Genomic DNA, 22,607 nt, shown 5'->3' on the forward strand with positions numbered 1-22,607 from the left:
AGGCAGGCGCTAAACCGCTGCGCCACCCAGGGATCCCCCTATTTGCATTTTTTAACAGAGAATTGTGAAATTAGCATCCGTGTGTTAAAAAATGCAGGGAAGGTAATATACTACATAGATTGAAAAAAATCTGAGACTTTTGATAGCGTTTGAAATTCTCGAGTGTTTCTCTGTGTGTGTGGTGGGGGAGAGAGAAGGGTGGGGTAAGGGTGTGTCACAATCCAGTTCAAATACAGGAAAAAATGTCTGGATGTTTACATTCTTAATTTCCTGTGGCTTTCCATTTTAATTTACATTTGCCCTGGTCTTGATGTATAATGTATATTAAATATTTCTTATTTAGAACTTCAATTCCTGTGGAAGATATTTGGGGGTAGATAAATAATATAATGTGTACACATAGGTGAGGTATTGTGATTGGTGTCTTCCTCATATCTTCTGAAGCATCTTTCTGATACTGTCAGCAAGCTTGGGGCCAGAGAAGTGAGTCAGGCATTTATTCCCCCAGCTACAGAGGGCAGGGATCAGAGTAGAAATGTCATGTGATATAAAGATGTATGGTTTTCTGATTATTCTCTTGGGGCCCCACTAGCTTCTCCAGACCACTTTCCCCTCCTTCAACCTTGTGTACCAACCCTTCAACCCTTGGGTCTCCTGCCCTCTGTTTACACCACATTTCTGGTTGCTTCTCCACAGTGATCGAGAAATGCCTTGCCTCGTATTCCTAACCTGCCCCTCTCCCATTATAGTGTTGTCTTGGCCTTTTAGAATTTACATTTTACAGTTCACTCTCTTCTAACATTCTTTGTTTCTCCCCTGAGATTTACTTATTTATGTATTTGAGAGACAGCACGAGTCGGGGGAGGGGCAGAGGGAGAGGGAGGGACAAGCTGACTTCCTGCTGAGCCATCCCAGGATGCTGGGATCATGACCTGAGCCAAAGTCATACACTTACCTGACTGAGCCACTTAGTGCCCCTCTTCTAACACTCTTAGCAGTTCCTTGACCTCCCAAATACAGTGATTTTCTTCCCAGTTTACTTAAATAATCTTCTTCTCTTTATACTTATTCCCCTGAAATCTGGAACTTTGTTGGCATTGTCACCTAGCTCCCTGAACTTCCATCACATCCTGTTATCTGTAAGATCTTCAGGCCCTAACATTGTCAACCCCACTTCTGGTTACTTTAAAACCAGAATTTCTTCAATAAGTCAAGGTCCCCTGGTCAGACCTCAGTTCCTTCTTCAGGGTGGATTGATCTTACAGGCCAACAGCTGTGTACATTGGGAAAACTTTATTGTACCAGTTTGGCTAGACTTTTTTCTTTTTTTGTAAAGTCCATTTTTAAAGCATTGGGACGTTATATTTTTAACAAAAATAACTCTTTGTCTCTAACTCCTACAGCTCTTTAAAAATTTCTTTAAAAGTAAACCTTTTAGGGGCACCTGGCTGGTTCAGTGGGTAGAGAATGCAACTCTTGATTTTGGGGTCATGAGGTTGAGTCTCATGTTGGGGGTAGAGTTAGAGTTTGCCTAATTTTTTTTTTTTTACAATTAAAAAAAGAAAAGCCTTTTATCTGAAGTGTGACATACATAGAGATAAGCACAGAGTTTAGAGCATTATTTGCAAGTATATAGGTAAGAGCATTATTACAAAGCAGAATCATTTGTGTGATTCTCTCCCTGATCAGGAAATAGAATATATCCCACATTTCTCATTTCAAAAGAACCCTTTCTTGACCACATGTCATCACACTGTACCACTTTCCTTCTACCCTTGAGACAAGTTCCTCAAGACAGTAGTCACTTCTATCTCTACTCAAACATCTCAAGTCTCCAAGCTTTCCTAGTTCTTCACTCTCTTCTGATTTGTAAGTGTAGATTAGTGTTAACACTTTATATAAATGGAATTATACAATATGTTTTTTTGTCTAACTTTTTTTTGTCTACTTTCACTTATGTTAGGAGTATTGATTTTGTGTAGCTGCAGTTTACTCATTTGCATTGCTATGTGGTATTCTATCGTGTGACTATATCACAATTGATTTACCCATTTTACTGCCAATGGACCTTCCCCCCCCCCAATTTTTTGCTATTGTGAAAAATGTTGTTGTGTCATTTTTGTTCATGTGTTTCATTGCACATGTGTATACATTTCTCTACCTATGGTGTTTCTGGTGTCCTGTAGGTAATACCTATGTTTTAGCTTGATTTTTTTTTTTAAGATTTTATTTATTGTTCATGAGTGAGAGAGAGCGAGAGCGAGGCAGAGACACAGGCAGAGGGAGAAGCAGGCTCCATGCAGGGAGCCTGACATGGGACATGATCCCAGGACCCCAGGATCACGCCCTGGGCCAAAGGCAAGACACTCAACCACTGAGCCACCCAGGCATCCTGTTTTAGCTTTAGTTGAAACTGCCAAGCAGTTTTCCAGGGTTAGTTGTGCCCGTTGACACTCTCACCAGTAGAGAATGAGAGTTTCAGTTTCACATCCTTATCATAGCTTTTTTTTCATTTTGGCTATTCTGCTGGGTGCATAATCTCAAGCAGACTCCCCACTGAGTGTAAAGTTCCACACAGGGCTCCACCTCAGGACCCTGAGATCATGATCTGAGCCAAAATCAAGGTTCAGATGTGCAACGTACTGAGCCGCTCATGTGCCTCCCTCCATTCTCTCTCTCTTTTTTTTAAGATTTTATTTATTTATTCATGAGAGACAGAGAGGGAGGCAGAGACATAGGCAGAGGGAGAAGCAGGCTCCATGCAGGGAGCCCAGTGTGGGACTCGATCCTGGGTATCCAGGATCACAACTTGGGCCGAAGTCAGGTGCTAAACCGCTGAGCCACCCATGGATACCCCCCTCCATTCTTTTTTAAAGGTGTCTTATTTGCTATTTTCTAGGCATCATTCTTTTGTGTGGTGTTGATCCTTCAGTCTCTGCATATTGTTGTCCCCCCCCCCCCCCAGGATCTTATTTATTCTTCTTAAGAGAGCAAGAGAGATAGCATGGGGGAGCTGAGGGAGGAGCAGACTCCTAGCTGAGCAGGGAATCTAATGTGGGGCTCGATCCCAGGATCTGAGATCATGACCCGAGCCAAAGGCAGTTGATTGAGCCACCCAGGTGCCCTTACTATATATATTTTCAGACCTCTTTTGTTCTATTTGCTTTTTTCCTTTTAACTTATATAAACATGCTCTACATTTCTCATTTCAAAACAACTCTTCCTTGACCCCACATCACACTCTACCATTTTCTCCCACCCTTGAGAGACAAGTTCCTCAAAACAGTAATCACTTCTGTCTTTACTCACACATCTTAGCCTCTATAGATACCATTACTAAATCAAATTTGACCTACGTCACTAGTGGTGCTCTTCTTTTAAACATCATAGATATGGGACAGCCCCGGTGGCGCAGCTGTTTAGCGCCGCCTGCAGCCCGGAGTGTGATCCTGGAGATCCGGGATCGAGTCCCACGTTGGGTTCCCTGCATGGAGCCTGCTTCTCCCTCTGCCTGTGTCTCTGCCTCTCTCTCTCTCTCTCTCTCTCTCTCTCTCTCTCTCTCTGTCTCTGTCTCTATGAATAAATAAATAAAATTAAAAAAAATGAAATAAACATCATAGATATATTTGAGTCGTTATTTACTTATTTTTAAGATTTTATTTTTTTGACATGTAGAGAGAGAGAAGCACAAATGAGGGAGTGGTAGAGGGAGAGGGAGAAGCAGGCTCCCCATGGAGCAGGGAGCCCAATGTGGGACACGATTTCAGGATAATAGGATCATGACCTCATGACCTGAGCCCAAGGCCGACACTTAACTGACTGAGCCACCCAGGTGGCCCATGAGTCATTATTTGTTTATATAACACATTTTGAGTTCTTCCTGTATGGAAGGCACTGCTAAGTATGAGGAATAAAAGATTAAAAAATACCTTCTTACACTATGGAGTTTATGTCCTAATAGAAATGACAGGCTTATAAAATGACAGTGAATTGTCATATTAGATACTGTTTTTTGAAAGATTATACCAGGTTGTACTAGAACTGTTCTAAAAGCTTTTCAGGGCAGCCCCGGTGGCTCAGCGGTTTAGCGCCACCTTCAGTCCAGGGCGTGATCCTGGAGATCGAGGATCAAGTCCCACATTGGGCTCCCTGCATGGAGTCTGCTTCTCCCTCTGCCTGTGTCTCTGCCTCTCTCTCTCTCTGTGTCTCTCATGAATAAATAAATAAAATCTTTAAAAAAATAAAAAATAAAAGCTTTCAATGCATTATTTTTTATTTAATTCTTACAATGGAGTAGGTATTATTAATAAAGTCTTTTTTTTTAGACTTTATTTATTGGATAGAGGGAGCGAGCACACAAGTAGAGGGAGTGGCAGGCAGAGAGAGAGAGAGAGAGAGAGAGAAAAGTATATAACCTCACACTTAAGTCCTGCAGGGCTTGATCCCAGGACCTGGAGATCATGACCTGAGCTGAAGGCAGAGGCTTAGCCTTACCCCTAATTCCCATTTTAAAGAAGAAAAACACTAACTTAAAAAGGCTGGAAACTTGCCTATGACCAAGCATTTAGTAAACTCAATATGAATTTGAACCCAGATCTGACTGGAGCCCACACTATTAATAGATAGAACTGCTTCCATAATTTATGCTAATGTTTCAGAAATGTCTTCACATTTAAACGAGCTCTTGAGAACTGCTGCTTATTACCTTTTAGTTGTGGAAGAAGGGGAGGAGATGGATGTGGGGAAGGGTGGGAAGACTTCTTTTTGGTTGGTTGATTGTCTAAAATCAGGACGTATTTAGATCTGAAATAGGAATTTTAGTTCAACACTCTTAATTTATTTTTAAGCCCTAAAGAAGCAACAACAGGTCCAAAATGATAGTGGGTTTTGTTGTTGTCATTGTTGTTTTGTGACAAATGACAATATATTCCTAGTCTGATATTTATTTATTTATTTCTCTGTTAAAAAAAGGTTCACCCAGGGGCACCTGTCTGGCTCTGTCAGTAGAGCATGTTGTTTTGGATCTTGGAATTATAAATTCAAGCCTCATATTGAATGTAGAGATTACTTAAAAATAAAATCTTTAAAGAAAAAATAAAAACAAAGTTTCACCCAAACACATGAACCATGTGCTACCTAAAATTGTCTGCTTGTAAGTTTAGTATAGCGGAGGAAAGTGAATTCCAAACCCTCCTCCACCATGGTGATTGGAGGTCTAAAACGTACTTCTGATGTTTCATAGTGATTTTTATTTATTTTTATTTTTATTTTTTTTCATAGTGATTTTTAAAACAAGATCTGTGTTCAAAGGTATTTACTGATGGATTTCTACTTACAGGATGAATGTGGCTTGTCAGCCAGTCTATCTAGATTTGTATCTTGTTCCTCTTAGTAGCTTCGGTACCTCTCAGTATCTCTATTTCTTCACTATAAAATGCGGTAATAGTAGTACCTCCTTCAGGTTGTGAGAATTCAGTTAATATATTTACACTTTTGAAAACTGCCTGACACATAGTAAGTACCCAGTCACTGTTAGTTGCTGTTGTTAAGATGATGATTTCCCCATTTCCATCTCAGTTTATTTCCTGGACACCTGCTTTTGTATTTCTCATTGGGGATAGGGGGCTGGAAATTTGTATTTTAAAAGCTGCTTAGAAAAGTATATAACCTCACACTTAATGTCATTTTTCATTCTTATTAACTCATCTAACTGTATTATTTTCTTAGCTCTGAGTACATATTAATATACTGCACTGGGTAGCTCACATGGGAATTTAACAGGCAAAACCCAACCCCTAGACAGCAAAGAGCATAATTTCTACCTTCCTGTAAGTGTTTTTCTTTTATCCTCCAATAATATTGAAAGGCCTGGTTGGAGTAGTTAACTCATATTAACATATTTAAAATGTTTTTTTTTTCTTTTTTGCATTCTGGAAACACTCAACTGTTTAGGTGACTTAAAAGATTGCTACTCCTAACGCAACTTCCTGGTGAGAAGGAAAGTTGCCATAGGTCGGAGGGAGGGTCAAGGAAATGATCTAAATAGTATGGCAGTTGCATTTTTGAAAGCAATTCTGTTTATCTATTTTATTTTGATATATTTTAAGTAAACTCTACCCCTAATATGAGACTCAAATTCACGACTCTCTCAGATCAAGAGTCACATGTTATACACTGACTTGAGCCAGCTAAGTGCTCCAACAGTTGCACTTTTGCATAGTTTGGAATACCCTAGTGACTTGGTTGTTAACACAGGCATCTGTAGTATTTGTTATGAGATACATAACAGAATTATACTTGTCCTGATCAACATGTTCCTAACACATACCAGTTTCTGGTTTACCCAGTTCATTTCTTAACAGTAGAATAGTACCGCTTATGACATTCTTTGACCTTTCTCAAAATCAGGATCAGGTAAATTTTAACAATTGATGTTAAGGTCATCATAATGTACTCGTTACCAAGAAATCAAAGAAATATACAAGACTTTTGGAATATAAATTTAAATTATTTTTTCTAGTCTTTTTTCCCTTTTTTGTTTGTATCTTTGGAATGACTCCAAATATTTTGAGAAACCACATTGTAGTATTTTTTTTCTTTTTGCTTCATGTTCTAAAGATAGTTGAAAAATAAGACAAGTAGCTTTTACTTCAACTACAGTTGTAGTTGTAGAATACTTACAAATAAAAGGTTTTTAAGTTTTTCTTAATATCCAATTTCTCTTACATTAACATAACTATAAAGTTGCATACATATTATCAGATTTGCTAACATTTCTTGTAATGTGAGTATTAAATTAATGAGCATCAGTCTTTGCTCCCATCAGCACATGACCAGGTTTGTTAAGCTTTTTTTGATCTCTCTCTCCTATCTAAAGATCATTGGTCCATTCCTTTGCTTTCCTGAGTACATGGTCTCCCATGGCCCTCCTTCCCATGCTTTTCCCACAAGGATGGGTTTGTGTCCCATTAATCACTTCTGTTTCAAACAGCTCCTTCGCCGTCTCTCTACTCTGAGCTCCTGCTCTCCACTTGAGGTTCAGCAGTTTTGGCCAATGCCAGCTCTGTTTTATTTATTTGTTTTATTTTTATTATTATTTTTAAAGAGAGGAAAAGAACACAAGCTAGGGGAGGAACAAAGGGAGAAGGAGAGACAGAATCTGAAATGGATTCAGCCCTGAGTGTGGAGCCTGACAGGGCTCGATCTCATGACCGTGAGATCACAACCTGAGCTGAAATCGAGTCAGATGCTTCCGACTGGAGCCACCCAGGTGCTCCTTTGGGGGTTTATTAAATTAGGTTTAGACGTACTCTCCATAGATGAAGACCTGAGACACTGTCAACTAAGTGAAAGTATGTGCTGAAGATGGGGCCCTGTGAACAACTACCAACAATAGAGGAACACTCTGTGTAATCCAGAGGAGGAGGCAAGGAACTCTTAAGAGGTACTTCGATAAGTGCCTAGAGATGTTCTCAGAGGGAGACGGTGGAGCAGGGGAGAAAGTGAGCAGGGTACACAGACACAAGTGCTCCACAGACACCAACTTCCTCATCTTTTTCTTGTGAGTGCTTCCTCTTGTTTCTTTGATTTCCTATGAAATCAGACACTTTGCTGTAGTACCATCTTTAATAGAAAAAGGTCTTAACTGATTTTCACCTAACTTTTAGCTGTATTATAACTTGCTGATTTCCCTATGTTGAAATGGACTGTCATCTGTCTTCCTTCTTTTATATGAAGGTACTTGTGCCTGTGAGTTGTTTTGTTTTTCTTTTCTCTCTCTCCTTCCCTTCTTCCTTCTTTTTGTAGCTGAGTCATTGACTTCAAAATCCCATGTGAAATGCTCACTTGAGGGTACAGGGTACGAAAGACACACAGAAAGGAAGCCAATTTGAGTAAAGTGGGAAGAGTGCTAATGGTGGAGGCCTTATCAGTTGTCCAAGGTGTGCACAGAGGACATCTAGTTCAGTCCATGTTTGGGCATAAGGAATGCTTCCTAGAAGGGATGCCTGCACTCACACGTGATCTTTAACATTCCTGTGCTTATGCCATCACTGGTCAAACTTCACATTTAGTATCTTGTTGGAGGTAAAAACATGAAAAATGTTCAAAGTTATTCTGTTTTGTTTCCCAAGTGATAAAACAACAGAAAACCTCCTTTTTTTTTTTTTTTTCAGCAAGTTTGTTAAAAGCTAGCTTCTGGTTTTCTGAGCTAATGGCAGTTAAATTTGTGTTTTCTTCCTTCATCGCTTTGGTGCTATTTTTTTTTTTTTTTTAGATTTTATTTATTCATGAAAGACACACACAGAGAGAGGGGGGGGGGCAGAGGCAGAGGGAAAAGCAGGCTCCACACAGGGAGCCTGATATGGGACTCAATCCTGGGTCTCCAGGATCACACCTTGGGCCAAAGCGGGAGCTAAACCACTGAGCCACCCAGGGATTCCCCTGGTGTTCTCTATTTTTAAGACTTTACTTAAAACATTATTGAAAAGTCTCACTTTTACTTCTTTGTCTTTTTAAATCAGCCATAAAGTTTCATAAGCACTTTCCATTTTCCAGTGATTTTAAGATTATGAGAAAGAAAAAAATACCTGAAGACCATCCAGGTTAATGTGTAGCTTAACCTTGAAGTCCATTAAAGAAATCAAAGCAGGTCACCAGTCACCAGTTCAAAATGTTGCCTTCCTGCTGGAGGAATAGTGTCTTCCAGTATCTCCAGTTCTACTCCATTAGGGCAGAAAGAGATCTTGTAATGTTTGGAGGAGATGACAACCTCAAAGCCAAAAAAATACTTTGATGAGCTTATTTTGTTTTGATGCTCCAACAGAAGTCAGACTGGACAGGAGAGAAGTTTGGAAGATCCAAGTGTTTGAAATTTGGAGATAAAAAACACCTAGAAAACTGGGAGATGTTATTTCAGTCACTGCCAAAATGGGATGTGTTTTAGTTTGTTTACTTCTTTAATCCAGTGCTGAGCACTTAACTGGATTCTGCAAATGCTTGCGGTTCATAATGTTCTACATATTTCATCATACTGAATATAAGCTTGAATAAATTGATAAGATTTGCTATTTGAGGTAGTGTTCAGGCCATGTTTGAACCTGCAGGTACTTTGCAAGTTAAATGATCACCTAATATGCTACATAAATAGAATTGGGCAACACATACTAGGAAAAAATCCCCAGAGACATTGCATGGGACTAAGGGTCAGCCTTTGTCTCCTCTAATTTGTGACTGTTGGGTACTTGAACACTTGCAAAACTATACCTCCGTGCAAAGAACCCCTTGAGTGTTGCTAGGAAACCCAATAACTGTTTTGTACAATCTTGGGATTTTTTAATTCATTTCTAGGGGAACACATTGAAGAGCAGTTGGATGTTTTAAACATTTTTTTAGAAGAAATATTGAAAGCCATTTAAAAATCTTAATTTTTTTGTAGCAGTATTCACATTAAAATGTCAATATAAAGCAGAAATGGGACTTTTAATATAAAGTCAATATAAAGCAGAAAGGACTCTCTCTCTGTGACTATCATAAATAAATAAAAGAAAATTAAAAAAAAAAAGTAAATAAAATCCTAAAAAGAAAAAGAAAAACATCAAAATTCATCAGCATATGCCCCAGCAACAAGAGTTACCAGTGTGTGTCTGTGGCAAGTATGAATTAATATAGCCCTGAGTTAGTATGACGTAACTGACCTTTTAGACTCTAAGTTTACTTGTATTTTTCAAAAAATATTTTATTTATTTATTCATGAAAGACAGAGAGAGAGAGAGAGGCAGAGACACAGGCAGAGGGAGAAGCAGGCTCCATGCAGGGAGCCTGACTTGGGACTCCATCCCGGGTCTCCAGGATCAGGCCCTGGGCTGAAGGCAATGCTAAACCGCTGAGCCACCCGGGCTGCCCTAAGTTTACTTTTAAACATCTGCTTGGATGTAGAATACCTTCTACTAATGGAAGCTTGTATTTCATATAGCGATGGGAGATTCACAATGCTCCTAAAGGAAACTATATCAGATAAGATGATATTAATATTGCCATTCCATTTCTACAAAGACACAGACTAAAAACTGGGGAACACTGAGTTTGAACCTCATCACTCTGGTCCCATTCTCATTCTGTTCCTGCCACATTCTGTTCTCCTGGGTATGCTGCCAACCTGACAACAGATGCTTAGTCCATGTGCATGTTTCTTTCTCCAGATTTCACCAGAAGTTTGAGTATCACTACTCCTGAACAGATGATTGAAAAGGCCAAAGGGGAAACTGCTTATTTGCCATGCAAATTTACCCTTAGTCCAGAAGACCAGGGACCGCTGGACATCGAGTGGCTGCTGTCACCAGCTGATAATCAGAAGGTGGACCAAGTGGTAAGTTTTAAGTGCTTGCTCTCTTAGTAGATGTCCAGTGGTACTTCTTAGGTGTCCATCACTATGTGATCATGTGGGTTAGGGTGGGATGGGGAAGCTACATAGAAAGCCCCAGGCTTCTCAGGCTTGTGATCTGGGTGAGGATGGCAGTCACTCTAATGGAAAGTGAGGACACATGTGTAATGGAATGGAATGAAATGGAAAAGTGGCCTTAGGATTTCTTTGTGAAGGCTTTAAGGAAGAAGAGGAACTTAGGAAAATTCTGTAAATCTGGAGTTGGAAATGTGAATCAGGGAGTGGTGGGAGGGGTATGTGGAGCAGGCATTATAGATAGCATGATAGGAATATGAATAATGTGTTGGGGACAGCAAGCAGATTAGACTTTGTGAAGAACTAGAATTCAGATTTTTTTCGTTTTATTTAATTTTTTTGGTTTTCATTTTATTTTTTAATATTTTTTCAGAATTCAGTTTTATTTATTTTTTAAAAAAATATTTATTTATTCATGATAGACCGAGAGAGAGAGAGGGAGAGGCAGAGACACAGACAGAGGGAGAAGCAGGCTCCACGCCGGGAGCCTGACGCGGGACTCAATTCCTGGACTCCAGGATCGCGCCCTGGGTCAAAGGCAGGGGCTGAACCACGGAACCACCCAGGGATCCCCCAGAATTCAGTTTTTAACACAAGGATTCTGTTACCAGTATAAGGGTCATCGAGTGTAACAGTGTAATGCAAGTGCATAACACAGCAGTCTATTTTCCATATTCTTCAAGTTAAATATCCTGAATAATGAATTTCTTCTTTTTTCTTAATATTTTATTAATTTATTTGTTTGAGACAGGGGGGGGGCAGAGATACAGGCAGAGGGACAAGCAGGCTCCATACAGGGAGCCTGACGTGGGACTCGATCCTGGGTCTCCAGGATCAGGCCCTGGGCCAAAGGCGGCACTAAACCGCTGAGCCACCTGGGCTGCCCGTGAATTTCTTAAAGAGTAAAATAAGGTCATCATGGCAGGACAATTTATAAAATATTTAATCTTAAATTTAAAAAATGAAGTACCAAAATATTGTTACAGAAGTTTTTCTAATTACAAAGCAGTAAGAGCCTGGGACTCTTGGGTGGCTCAGCGGTTGAGCGTCTGCCCAGGGTGTTGATCCTGGGGTCCTGGGATCGACTCCCATGTCGAGCTCCCTGCATGGAGCCTGCTTCTCCTTCTGCCTGTGTCTCTGCTGCTCTTTCTTTGTCTCTCATGAGTAAATAAATAAAATCTCCAAACAAAACAAAACAAAACAAAAAACAAAGCAGTAAGAGCCTAATGTTTCTTTTAAGGCTTATGTTCTCTTACGACCTGAAAACCTTTTTTTCTATTTTTGGTTTTCAAATATATTACAGAAATATGGCTATGTATGATTCATTCCTCCTCATTATTCATTGAATCCCACTTTACTTCTTTTTATCTACTGACACAAAAGAGAGACTAACATATGTGAATACAAGATTTTTATGATTGTTTGCAGAAGAAACACCCATGAAACCAGGTCCAAGCAGAGTAAAGAATATACAAATACCATGGGAAGTACCCTCTTCCCACTGAAGGTTTTACCATCTTGAAGTTTGTGTTATTTTCGTGCTCTGCTCTGAAGTTGTTAACTCATGATAAACAGTATATGCAACTGTTTTTAAAAATGATATAAATAAAATCATGCTGTATTTAAAAAAAAAAACACCTAGAGAGCCAAAAGTGGCATAAAGGAGGAAAATTGTCCACTAATCTCATCTCCAAATACATATATCATACTTTGTCTTTTAATGGTACCAAAATATTTCACTTAGAATATTTCGTGTTAGCTTTGTCTGACACATTTAATTCTAAAAAACAACAAATTATATTAGACCAGGGAGAGAAACAAGTTCAAATATTTACAGGAATATAGTAATACATTTGGAAGAGAAAATTTTTAATTTATGGTCCATAGCAAAGACAAGGTTATTAAGCCATTTAATGACTGAACAGTGCAATTAGATAATTATTGTTTTTGGCAAATTCAGGCAGTTTACCCATCATGTATTTGTGAAGGAAAAAATTAACGTCTTTCCCAAGTGAGTGACTAGGGCCACTGCCTCCAAAGGTTTAACTCTGCCCTGATTCTGCTACCAAAAGGAACTTCATTTTGTCTCTGTAAGCAAAATAGAGCCTGACTCATTCTGTCTACTTAGCCAGCTACTGTGTACCTCCCTACTTGTCTTCTTTCCTCCTCCTGTCTTTCCATGGCAGTGCAGGGGTCATCCTGACCCCTCTTTAGAGCCCATGACTGCTCCCATGGCTCATATGAATGAATGGAGAGCATGAGTTTTAAATGCTTCACAGCTGAGGACTAAAGAGTGAAGAAGCCCTGTGAAAAGGTACATCTAGAGACCGAGAAGCACAGTATGCCCTGTAGCCTTGCATGTCCGTTCCTGGAAGGAGAACCCAAAGTCTTTTGGGCTGAGTGGGAGACACAGCTTTGTTGGCTACAGTACTTATGAGATAATTATGAAAGTAGGAACTGGGTTTTAGTGTCCATTTCTGTGTTAAAAACCTAGTCTGGGACAGCCTGGGTGGCTCAGCAGTTTAGCGCCGCCTTCGGCCCAGAGTGTGATCCTGGAGACCTGGGGTTGAGTCCTACATTAGGCTCCCTACACGGAGCCTGCTTCTCCCTCTGTCCCTCTCTCTCTGTGTCTCTCATGAATAAAGAAATAAAAGCTTAAAAAAACAAAAACCTAGTCTAATTTAAAAGACAGTAAAATTCAGCCAAAAAGAAAGGTAAAACGGATAGGGAAAGATTGATGCAGAAGGGGTTGCTTTCACATAGAATTTCAGCTATGTTTTCTGTTAGCTGAGCCATCATTTTAATTTAGTTAAGCTAGTAGTCACTGTAGCGGGGACAGGGCTGAAGAAGTTACCATCCTTGTTTCCTGTGTGAACTCTTTAGTCAGCAGTTACCATGTACTATGCACTTATGTGCTGGCCGGTGTTTTATATGTTTTAATTATGTATAGTTATTTAAGCCTTAAAACAGCACCCTAAAATGAAAATTTTTAGGTGTGTGAAGAAGAGGAAATGGAGGCTCAGGATCACACAGCTGCCAACAGCTGCAGTTGGGGTTTGAACTTAGAGGTCTCTCTGGATCCCCTACTGCACTTTATTATCCTTTGCCTGACCCCATACTACCTCTTGTGTTTCATAAGCCTCTACCCTCATGTGTAAAATAGGAACAAAGACACCTACCTCTCAGAGTTGACATAAGAATTCACTGAAATACTGTATGCATAAGGATTTTGTAAGCTTAAAAGTGCTGTTAAAATTAATAAGGTCAGTACCAAGTCAATCAATGTACCAAGTCAAATGGATCTGGTTTGCATCTTAGCTGTGGGACTTTGCAAAAGTTGATCTGTGAGAGCCACTGCTCTCCTCAGCTTACAGGTTAAATGTGGATGGTGCCACTATCATTGCAGGGTTGTGAAGAATCAGAATTGGCCTGGTAAAAGTTAGTTCTCCACTGCATGACAACCATTTGTAATACTGTTTTCCTGGGAAAATATTAAGAGAGTGTACAAAATAACAGTGAAGACACATCTTGTCAGACTCTCCTTAAAAAACTGCTAAGGTGTGTTTGTAGCAAAATGAGGAATTGAATACAGTAGATTGAACAAGAGAGTCAGTAGTTAAATGCAGATGAAGAACAGCCTCATCTGAGGAGTGCAGTGTTGCTGTTGACAAGTCAGTGTGGGCAAGAAGATGAGCAAGCCAATAAAGTAATGACTTGTGTTCTTAGGGTAAGTCAGCTGTGGACCTTTCAACTGCTGCTTTTATTTACTTAGCAAACTGGTATTGGGAGTGCATCCTAGATATAGACATTTAATACACAAATTTAAAAATCTAGTAGACAAGGTGTGGGGTTAGCATGACAGTGGAAGTGATGATAACAAAAAGAACACAAGTCCTTGCCATCAAGAAATTTCTGCAGAAGACACTAATTCTGATTATACTGTCTGTAATTAACATATCAGATAAAAATTACTTCCAGAATATAAACTGTAGTCTTCTTCTCTGATTATTAGTTGAGTTTGATTCCACTACTCTTTGAACCTTGGGTCTCAGAAAACCAGAGTATAGGATTTCATTAACGAATGTGAAAAATGTTAATTTTGGTCGAAGAGGTGACTATTGTCATTCTCTTCCAAGCCAAGTTTAATACAGAATTTATTTTCCCTCTAAATCTAGCCTTTAGTTATTCCCATTAAAGCCTGTAACAGTGGCTTAGAAAACTCAGTGGAGGAGCACCTGGGTGGCTCAGTCAGTTAAGCATCTGCCTTCAGCTCAGGTCATGATCCCCAAGTCCTAGGATCAAAGCCCTGTATTGGGGCTCCCTGCTCCATGGAGAGTCTGCTTTTCCTTCTACCTCTGCCACTCCCCGTGCTTTTGCGTGCGCATATGTGCTCTCTCTTCCTCTCCCTCTCTATCTCAAATAAATAAATAAAAATCTTAGGAATAAAAAACTCAGTGAAACTAGAAAGAGGTCTTTACTCTTAGCCTCAGAAGACCAGTTGAGGGATGCCTGGGTGGTTCAGTGGTTGAGTGTCTGCCTTCAGCTCAGCACATAATTCCGGAGTCTGAGGATCGCTGCGGGAGGATCCTGTTTCTCCCTCTGCCTCTCTCTCATGAATAAACAAAAGTTTAAAAATCTAAAAAAAAAGAAAAAAAAAGACTAGTTTTAAGGTCCTGCTAACCAGGGCCCACACATCTTGAGGTGTTGTTTTTTTGTTTGTTTGTTTTGTTTTTTTAAATGACTTTGTCTTTTAGAGTCTAGACTCCGCTAGTGTCTCTCACTTAGAAAAATTGTTGTCTTTTTTGTTGTTAGATTGCACAGGGAAATTATCACAAGCCTTTTTTGGGGGAATAGGGGTGGTGGTGTTTACTGGATTTTATTCATTTGGTTGACATACATGTAATTGACATTGCAAGCTCTGAGATAGCTAAAAAATAGTGTGTGTAGGAATTCACACATCTGTGTTCTTGCCCAGTCTAAATCTCTCTCTTATGTGGGGCTGTATTACTTAGATTGAATCTTTGTTTTCCTATGTATTTTTTCTTACGAATTTGTTTTTATTGGGATATAAGGAATGAGTTGAGAAATGTCACATGGGTTATGCCCTACCAGGTAAATGTCCATTCTGATCTTTCTAGGATAGCCTCTACAGCTTTTTCTTTTTCTTGGAGCTGCTGCTCTTGCTGCCAGCAGCCTCTTCAGGTCTACTGCTGAGTGGCTCCTGATTTTCTATTTAAACTGAAGGTGTGCGGCTGTATTCAAGGATCCTACTGATCTGTTTTCTTTTCTTTTTTTTTTTTTAAAGATTTTATTTCTTATTTTTAAATTAATTAATTAATAAATTACTGTTGAGAGAGAGAAAGAATGTGAGTGGGTTGAGGGCCAGAGGGAGGGAGGGAGGGAGGGAGGGAGGGAGGAAGAGATTGAGACTCTCAAGCAGGCTCCACAGCGCAGAGCCTGACGTGGGACCCAGTCTCGGGACCCTGGAATCATGACCCAAACTGAAATCAAGAGTCAGATGCTTAACCAACTGAGCCACTGAGGTGCCCCAAGATTTTATTTTTTTAAGATTTATCTATTAGAGCACGAGTGGAGGGTAAGGGCAGGGGGAGAAGCAGGCTCTCTGCTGAGCAGAGGACACCGTCCCTGCATGTGCAGGTGCGCACACACACAGCCTGATCCCAGGACCCTGGGATCACGCCCTGAGCTGAAGGCAGATACTTAACCAACTGAGCCACCCAGGTACCCCACCTCCAAGGTTTTTTTTTTTTTTTTTTTAAGATTTAATTTATTTATTCATGAGAGACACAGAGAGAGAGACACACACAGGCAGAGGGAGAAGCAGGCTCCATGCAGGGAGCCCGATGTGGGACTGATCCGGTCCCAGGATCACCCCGGCTGCAGTGCGCTAAACCACTGCGCCACCAGGGCTGCCCACCACCTCCAAGATTTTAAGTAATCTTTATACCCAACATGGGGCTTGAGTTTACAACCCCAAGATCAAGAGTCACATGCTCTACCAGCTGAGCCAGCCAGGTACCCATGAGCTCTCTGTTTTCTTAATCTCTGATTTGAATAATTGTAGATTTCCTGATAATACTGTATTTAGTTCTTTTTTTGGATCCTGCAAAGTACCATGGTGTATCCAGAACTCCTTTAATGAGACAGAGGGTTTGCTTATTTTTCTTTTCCCTGTCTTATTTTTGTTTTCTTTAAGATTATTTTATATTCTGGAGACAAAATTTATGACGACTACTATCAAGATCTGAAAGGACGAGTACATTTTACAAGCAATGATCTCAAATCTGGTGATGCATCAATAAATGTAACCAATTTACGGTTGTCAGATATTGGCACATACCAGTGCAAAGTGAAAAAAGCTCCTGGTGTTGGAAATAAGAAGATTCAGCTGACAGTTCTTGGTAAGTTTTTTGTATCAGTGCAACTTGTTAACAAAGTAATACAACTGGGTTCTGTAGTAGCAGCATTTGAAGTAATTCTAATGCCCTCAAATAACATAAAACGTAAACTTGCCCTTTTTTGGATTAAGAACTTAAGAAGTGACCGGCTTCTTTGTGAAATTCATAAAAGTTTAAAGGCAAATGAAGGAGTTTTGTGATATGAAAAAAGAGCCCTAAGCCGGCCATTAGGAGATCCAGGGTTTTTTTTGTATTATTCTCAGATTTGCCTTAAGAATGAAATAGAATCTCTTCATTTCCTGGGCCTCATCTTCCCTTTTTTGAAACATGAGATTTAATTATAAGTCTCTGTCTTATTCCATTCAGTTCAAAGGTGTTTGTTATGGGCACTTTAAGCTTTTTTCAAACTATGTAACTTTCATAAATGATTTTTATGATAGAATATTTAGAACAGAGAAGATGGAATATAGAAGGAATATTAAAGAAATAAGGCCACTAGACATCAGATAACCGTTTAGCCTCCCTGAACATCACTGCTTTTCATCCTTAAAGGGATTAGACAGATGACCACTAGGAAGTCTTGTTGTCTCTATGACAGTTAAGGAGGAGATCAACAAATTGTCAGACTGCAGTGTTTATTCTTTAGATTCTGTGGTTGTGTATACTCTTAACTCCTTCAAACTGAGAAACTGAAAGGTTATGGTTCATATATATACTTCCAAAGACTTATTGTGTGCAAAAGTACAATGGCTGCTATGTAGAAAAACACAGCTGTCTAGCTCTGTTTATGACCGGACACTACCCTGTTTTGTGACCTAAGGTCTCCTATTTTGGCTTACACTTGGAGACCCACTTTGTGTAGGAAGTTTGAATTGCTAGGACTGTCTACCATACTCCTGGAAATAACTAATCGTTGAGGTTCTCTCCCTACATCAACTCTACCTCATTCCTTTTGTTTTAGAGAACTGATTGGTGGGAGGAGGATGGAAAAAAGATGTGTTGGATTCCAGGCTTACTGAGAACATCAGTCTTTTCTAAAGAATGCATATCAGAGCAGGTAGAGACTAGGAACAAGAATGTGGATTTAAAAAAAAAAAAAGAATGTGGATTTTTGTGCACTCAAATGGCAACTTCAGGGGTTGTCTTGGTTGGTAAGGCTGCCTTCCACTGGCAGCATTGTTGAATGGGCACATAAGGGAGTCCTGGTAAAAGGCACTTCATCTTAAATGACACTAGTTCAAAATGTCTTCTGTGGTATAAAAGCCAAGGGAACCAGGAGAGGGAATCTGGTAATGTTGGGAATTCTAGATTTCTATGTCTACATTTAGTAAACATGGAGTTACCTTTCTTTTTCATAAATGTGAAGGCAGGTAGAACTTTAATAATTTATCTGAACTCTTACTCCAGGCCCAGGCACACCCTGGATTATAACTCTGTGTATTTTCTTTTAGCACTAACACTCTCTCCAGGAAGCATTGAGTTAGGATATATATGGAGTTTTAACTGGTCCATAATGTACCAGTCAGACTATGCCTGTTACCACAGTTACTTGTTGTGGACCCTGAGATGGGCAGGTATACTGGGAAGAGTGCAGTTAGTGTGCGTTTCCAGAAATGGTGTGAACAAGCACAGTATGTGTGGGCATGTGTTATGGTTCCATAGGACCAGGTTCTGGATTGAATTTGGAGGTCCCGACTGACGAGATCATTATAGCACAAGGCAGCTTTATATCCTAGAAGGAACCTGAGTCAGTAATAATGGTTGGCCCATAATGTGACTAAGCACACTCAGGACAGCAGCCATGACTGCCATATAGGAGAAATGTCCCTTTTTCATCAAACCTCACAACCCAGCATCTCCTACCTCACAAGGGAAAAATGAGAAGCACTGACACAGTAATTCCTTTTGTTACCACCGTAGGGGATCACCATGGCCTAGCAAGCTGTGAATCCAAACCAAGGAGGAAGGGGAGGGGTTGAGTGGAGAGTAAGAGGAGAAAGAGTGATTGCTGAGGAGCAGTGGGGATGACTAATACTCTGAGAGGCTGTGTCAGAGCTGGAGGAGAATTTCCTGTAGCTCTCTCTTCCATGTTTTTGGATAAGCCATGGCTATTCCTGGGAAAAACGATCAGAATTTTCTCTTCTAAGTGAAAGTTGGATGGAAGCTTATCTGTTAGCTTTACCTGAGAAATCCGCTTGGATTGTCTGGAAGAAAGATAAAATGAAGTGCTCTCTAGAGACTGGACTGTTTTGTCCAATGGAGTTCAGTTCACTTGGAAGCTCTGCCTAATACCTTGATTTGCTTATGGGGGAATCTGGAGGAGATGCCACCATGGCATTCACAGAATAATGAGGTTTATTCATTGATCCCTGTGTGCTTGTGTGGACATGAACTGGGATGACTGTTAGTTGCCTGGGTGTGAAGAGTGAAGGATTATTATGGCTTGCCCCATTGCCAGAGACTGCCCTGCTCTTCCAGATATGCCAAAAGTTCATGTGGATGCAGCTCAGTAACAAAGGGAATTGATTAAGGGTTAATATGTGGCCTTCCCCCAGGACCTCTGAAAGGGCATATTATTGAGACCTTCTGTTATGAACAGGTTGGATTGTCTTGAAGAGAAGAATGACAATCATTTCCTGGATGTATATGACCCAACAGTTTGTGGGGTAGCTGGGTGAATACTGGCCCTTACGGGACTGAGGGATTTGGAAGCCATTGGTAAAGGCAGGGCATTTTTCCCCCATCTTTTATTTTGAAATAGGTTTAGTTTTATAGAAATTTTCTCCACCAGAACATGATTATTTTTTCTAATTAAAAACACTGTGTCTTGGGACCCATTTTGAGACTTATGCAAATATTTTGTTTGTCCTCAAACTTTGGCCCATCCATTTCTATGCATGATTTCACCTGGAGTCAGGGTATTTTTGTTGTTGTTGTTCCATAAATTAACCCATTTATTATAGGCTAGCAGTGTTTCAAATGGTGGGGCTTCTACTGGTCTTTCAACTCCTTCAGTCTTCTGATGGCAGACTTGACTGTGACAGCAGAAGTGGTGTTGTATAGGTCCAGGCACCATTGGCTACTATTCTCATGCAGGAACCATAATGCCAGATCCCCACACCTCATCTTTTCATCTTGGTTTTGCCACTTAAGGAGCACATGTATTTGGTGTGCTGGTTTATTTCAATCTTGTTTACCATTTTCCTGAAGGGAGGTACTATGACAGGTCCCATATTTACCAACAATTCCAACATTGGTGTGTTTAGCTGTGTTGCTACAAACTAGGTCTGAGCCCAGAGAGCAGAGTATTTTCATCCAAGCAAAAAAACAGCAAAAGTATATCCTGTCCTATATGGGAATTTAGATATTTCTCCTGTAGACTGATGTAGGCCACTAGTATGAATGGGTGATGGTGCAATACATGTGTGGAGTACAGTTACTACACTGGAGGGATGCTACCCACCTACAAGTCGTTGGACATGCACCTTTTCTTGAGAAGGACTATTGGCTGTGCTAATGATCATGGGAGACAAATGTTCTGGGGGCTATGAACAGGTATCCTGGAACCCCCAGGCCAAAGAAACATGAGAAGATAAGACTTTATCTGTGTTCCTTTGTGGTTTTTATCTTTCTTTCAATATAGGCCATGAATAAAAGTTATCTTACCAGGCAGCCTGGGTGGCTCAGCGGTTTAGCATTGCCTTCACCCCAGGGCGTGATCCTGGAGACCCAGGATCGAGTTCCACGTTGGGCTCCCTGCATGGAGCCTGCTTCTCCCTCTGCCTGTGTCTCTGCCTCTCTGTGTGTCTCTGCCTCTCTGTGTGTCTCTGCCTCTCTCTCTGTCTCTCATGAATAAATAAAATCTATAAAAAAAAAAAGTCTAATTGCTGTAGTCCCCAGGGCAATTGATCAATCTGAAAAAGAAACACATTTGCTTAGGCAAGTCATCAATGCAATTAAATGCATGTGTTCATCCTTATTAAAAGGTGCAGGCAGTAAGAGATAGAGTGGAGAAATAAAAGGTTTAAGTATTATCAAGAAATGTGTAAAAAAAAATATGTGTGAAGGAGATTATAATTGACAGCCTTTCTTAAAGATGTTCCCCAACAGTCCTCTTGGTCAACTTTGGAAAACAGTTTGAATGTTTCTTACTGAGTTAAATATGCACTTGCCATATATGACCCAGGAATCACCAAGAAAAAGAAAAATATGTATCAATATTTACATAGCATTCAGGTGTTCAGGCAGCATTTGTAATAGCACAAAACTGTAAAATCCATTTACATTTTCATAGCAGTGAAAGCATGAAAGCCCATCCAGGACTGAAAGGATAAAAATTAGCTCAGACTAAAAAAAATAGTCCTGCTATTTATCTGACTGGGAAGACATACAGTAAAAGCCAGCTGTTCATGGGGAACACTATTCCTCTTTGCCTCCCCAGTGATGCCCCCACTTTGCACTACTCATCTTTTCCTAGGGTACTACATTGCTTAACGGCCCTCATCTCCACCTGAATCCCTACCTCTCGTTAATCCTGGCTCAGAAATAGCATCTGATATAGCATGGGGCTACACCTTTCTTGGTCTGCACTCAGCTATGCATCCCATAGCTTCTCATGGTGCCCTCCTTACTGGTGCGTCAGCCTGCAGGTGACAGACTGCACGCCTGTTCCTGTTCAGTTTAGCTGATTGAGTTTTAACACCAGCCCTAAAACTGGAAAGAGTGTTCATCAGTAGAAGGATGGATGAGCAAACTTATGTTTATTGTGCATCAACAGAATACAGCTCAGCATTAAAAAAGAATGAACTACTGACCTGTACAAGTGTATATATCAGTCTCATAAGCCTCACAGGGAATAAAAAGAACAAGACCAAAAAAAATGTAATTGTGTATTTTTTCATTTATATGACTCTGGAAGAAGCAGACCAAATCTGTAGTGTGATAGAAATTTGATCAGTGGCTGCCTGGGACCAGGGTTGTGGTTTCAGAGGTCAGTATGGGGCAAATTTCTTTGGAGAGGATTGGAGCCATGCTTAATGGTGGTGCTTGTACATTTGTTAAAAGTGATCATCTCACAAGATTCAGTGGTGTTGATTTTATTGTATGTGTATTGTGCTTTAAAGTTCAGCAGAAGAGTATCAAGTGCCAAGGTGTTATTCAAGTGCTTGGAGGGTGTTACAAGTAAGGGGTTTAGCAGCTGTTCTAAACAGTTATCCAGAGAGATCTGGAATATAACCTCAGATTTACCGTTTTTTTTTTTTTTTTTTAACACTTCTCTGCATCGTTTGGGGTTAAAGTCCCCTGATTGGTGAGATAACAGCACTAAGAGGGATATGACATGGCACGTACTCCCAGAGCACTACCTATATGTCAAGCACTGAGTAGAAGAATAAGGAAGGATTGGAGGGAGGTGGAAGCTTTCTTGGGTCTGAAGTGGGCCAAGCCTATACTATCTTTTCTTTTTCAGATGTGTCCCTTGGAATGAAGGAGCACAGAGCTTCTACCTGAGATGCCTGAGCTCTCATTCATGCCCACTGTGTGTTGAATAAAAGCTGAGTTGGGACTCCTGGGTAGTTCAGTGGTTGACTGTCTGCCTTTGGCTCAGGGCGTGATCCCATGTCTGGGGATTGAGTCCCACGTCGGGCTCCCTACAAGGAGCCTGTGTCTCTCTCTGCCTCTCTGTGTCACTCATGAATAAATAAAATATTTTTTTAAAAAAGCTGAGTAAACTG

At 40.3% G+C, this 22,607-nt stretch overlaps 1 protein-coding gene across 3 annotated transcripts in view; it reads left to right on the forward strand.

The window, feature by feature from the left end:
* Positions 1–22,607, forward strand: part of CXADR (CXADR Ig-like cell adhesion molecule) — a 122,676-nt gene that overhangs the window by 10,637 nt on the left and 89,432 nt on the right. For all 3 annotated transcript variants that reach the window (XM_055313832.1, XM_055313831.1, XM_055313829.1), the window contains exons 2-3: positions 10,200–10,366; positions 16,674–16,878. In XM_055313832.1, the coding sequence (XP_055169807.1) occupies positions 10,200–10,366; positions 16,674–16,878 (372 nt within the window). The remainder of the gene's footprint in view (positions 1–10,199; positions 10,367–16,673; positions 16,879–22,607) is intronic.

This window comes from Nyctereutes procyonoides, unplaced genomic scaffold (genome assembly GCF_905146905.1).
Source record: "Nyctereutes procyonoides isolate TBG_1078 unplaced genomic scaffold, NYPRO_anot_genome, whole genome shotgun sequence".
In the NCBI taxonomy this organism is placed as follows: domain Eukaryota; kingdom Metazoa; phylum Chordata; class Mammalia; order Carnivora; family Canidae; genus Nyctereutes; species Nyctereutes procyonoides.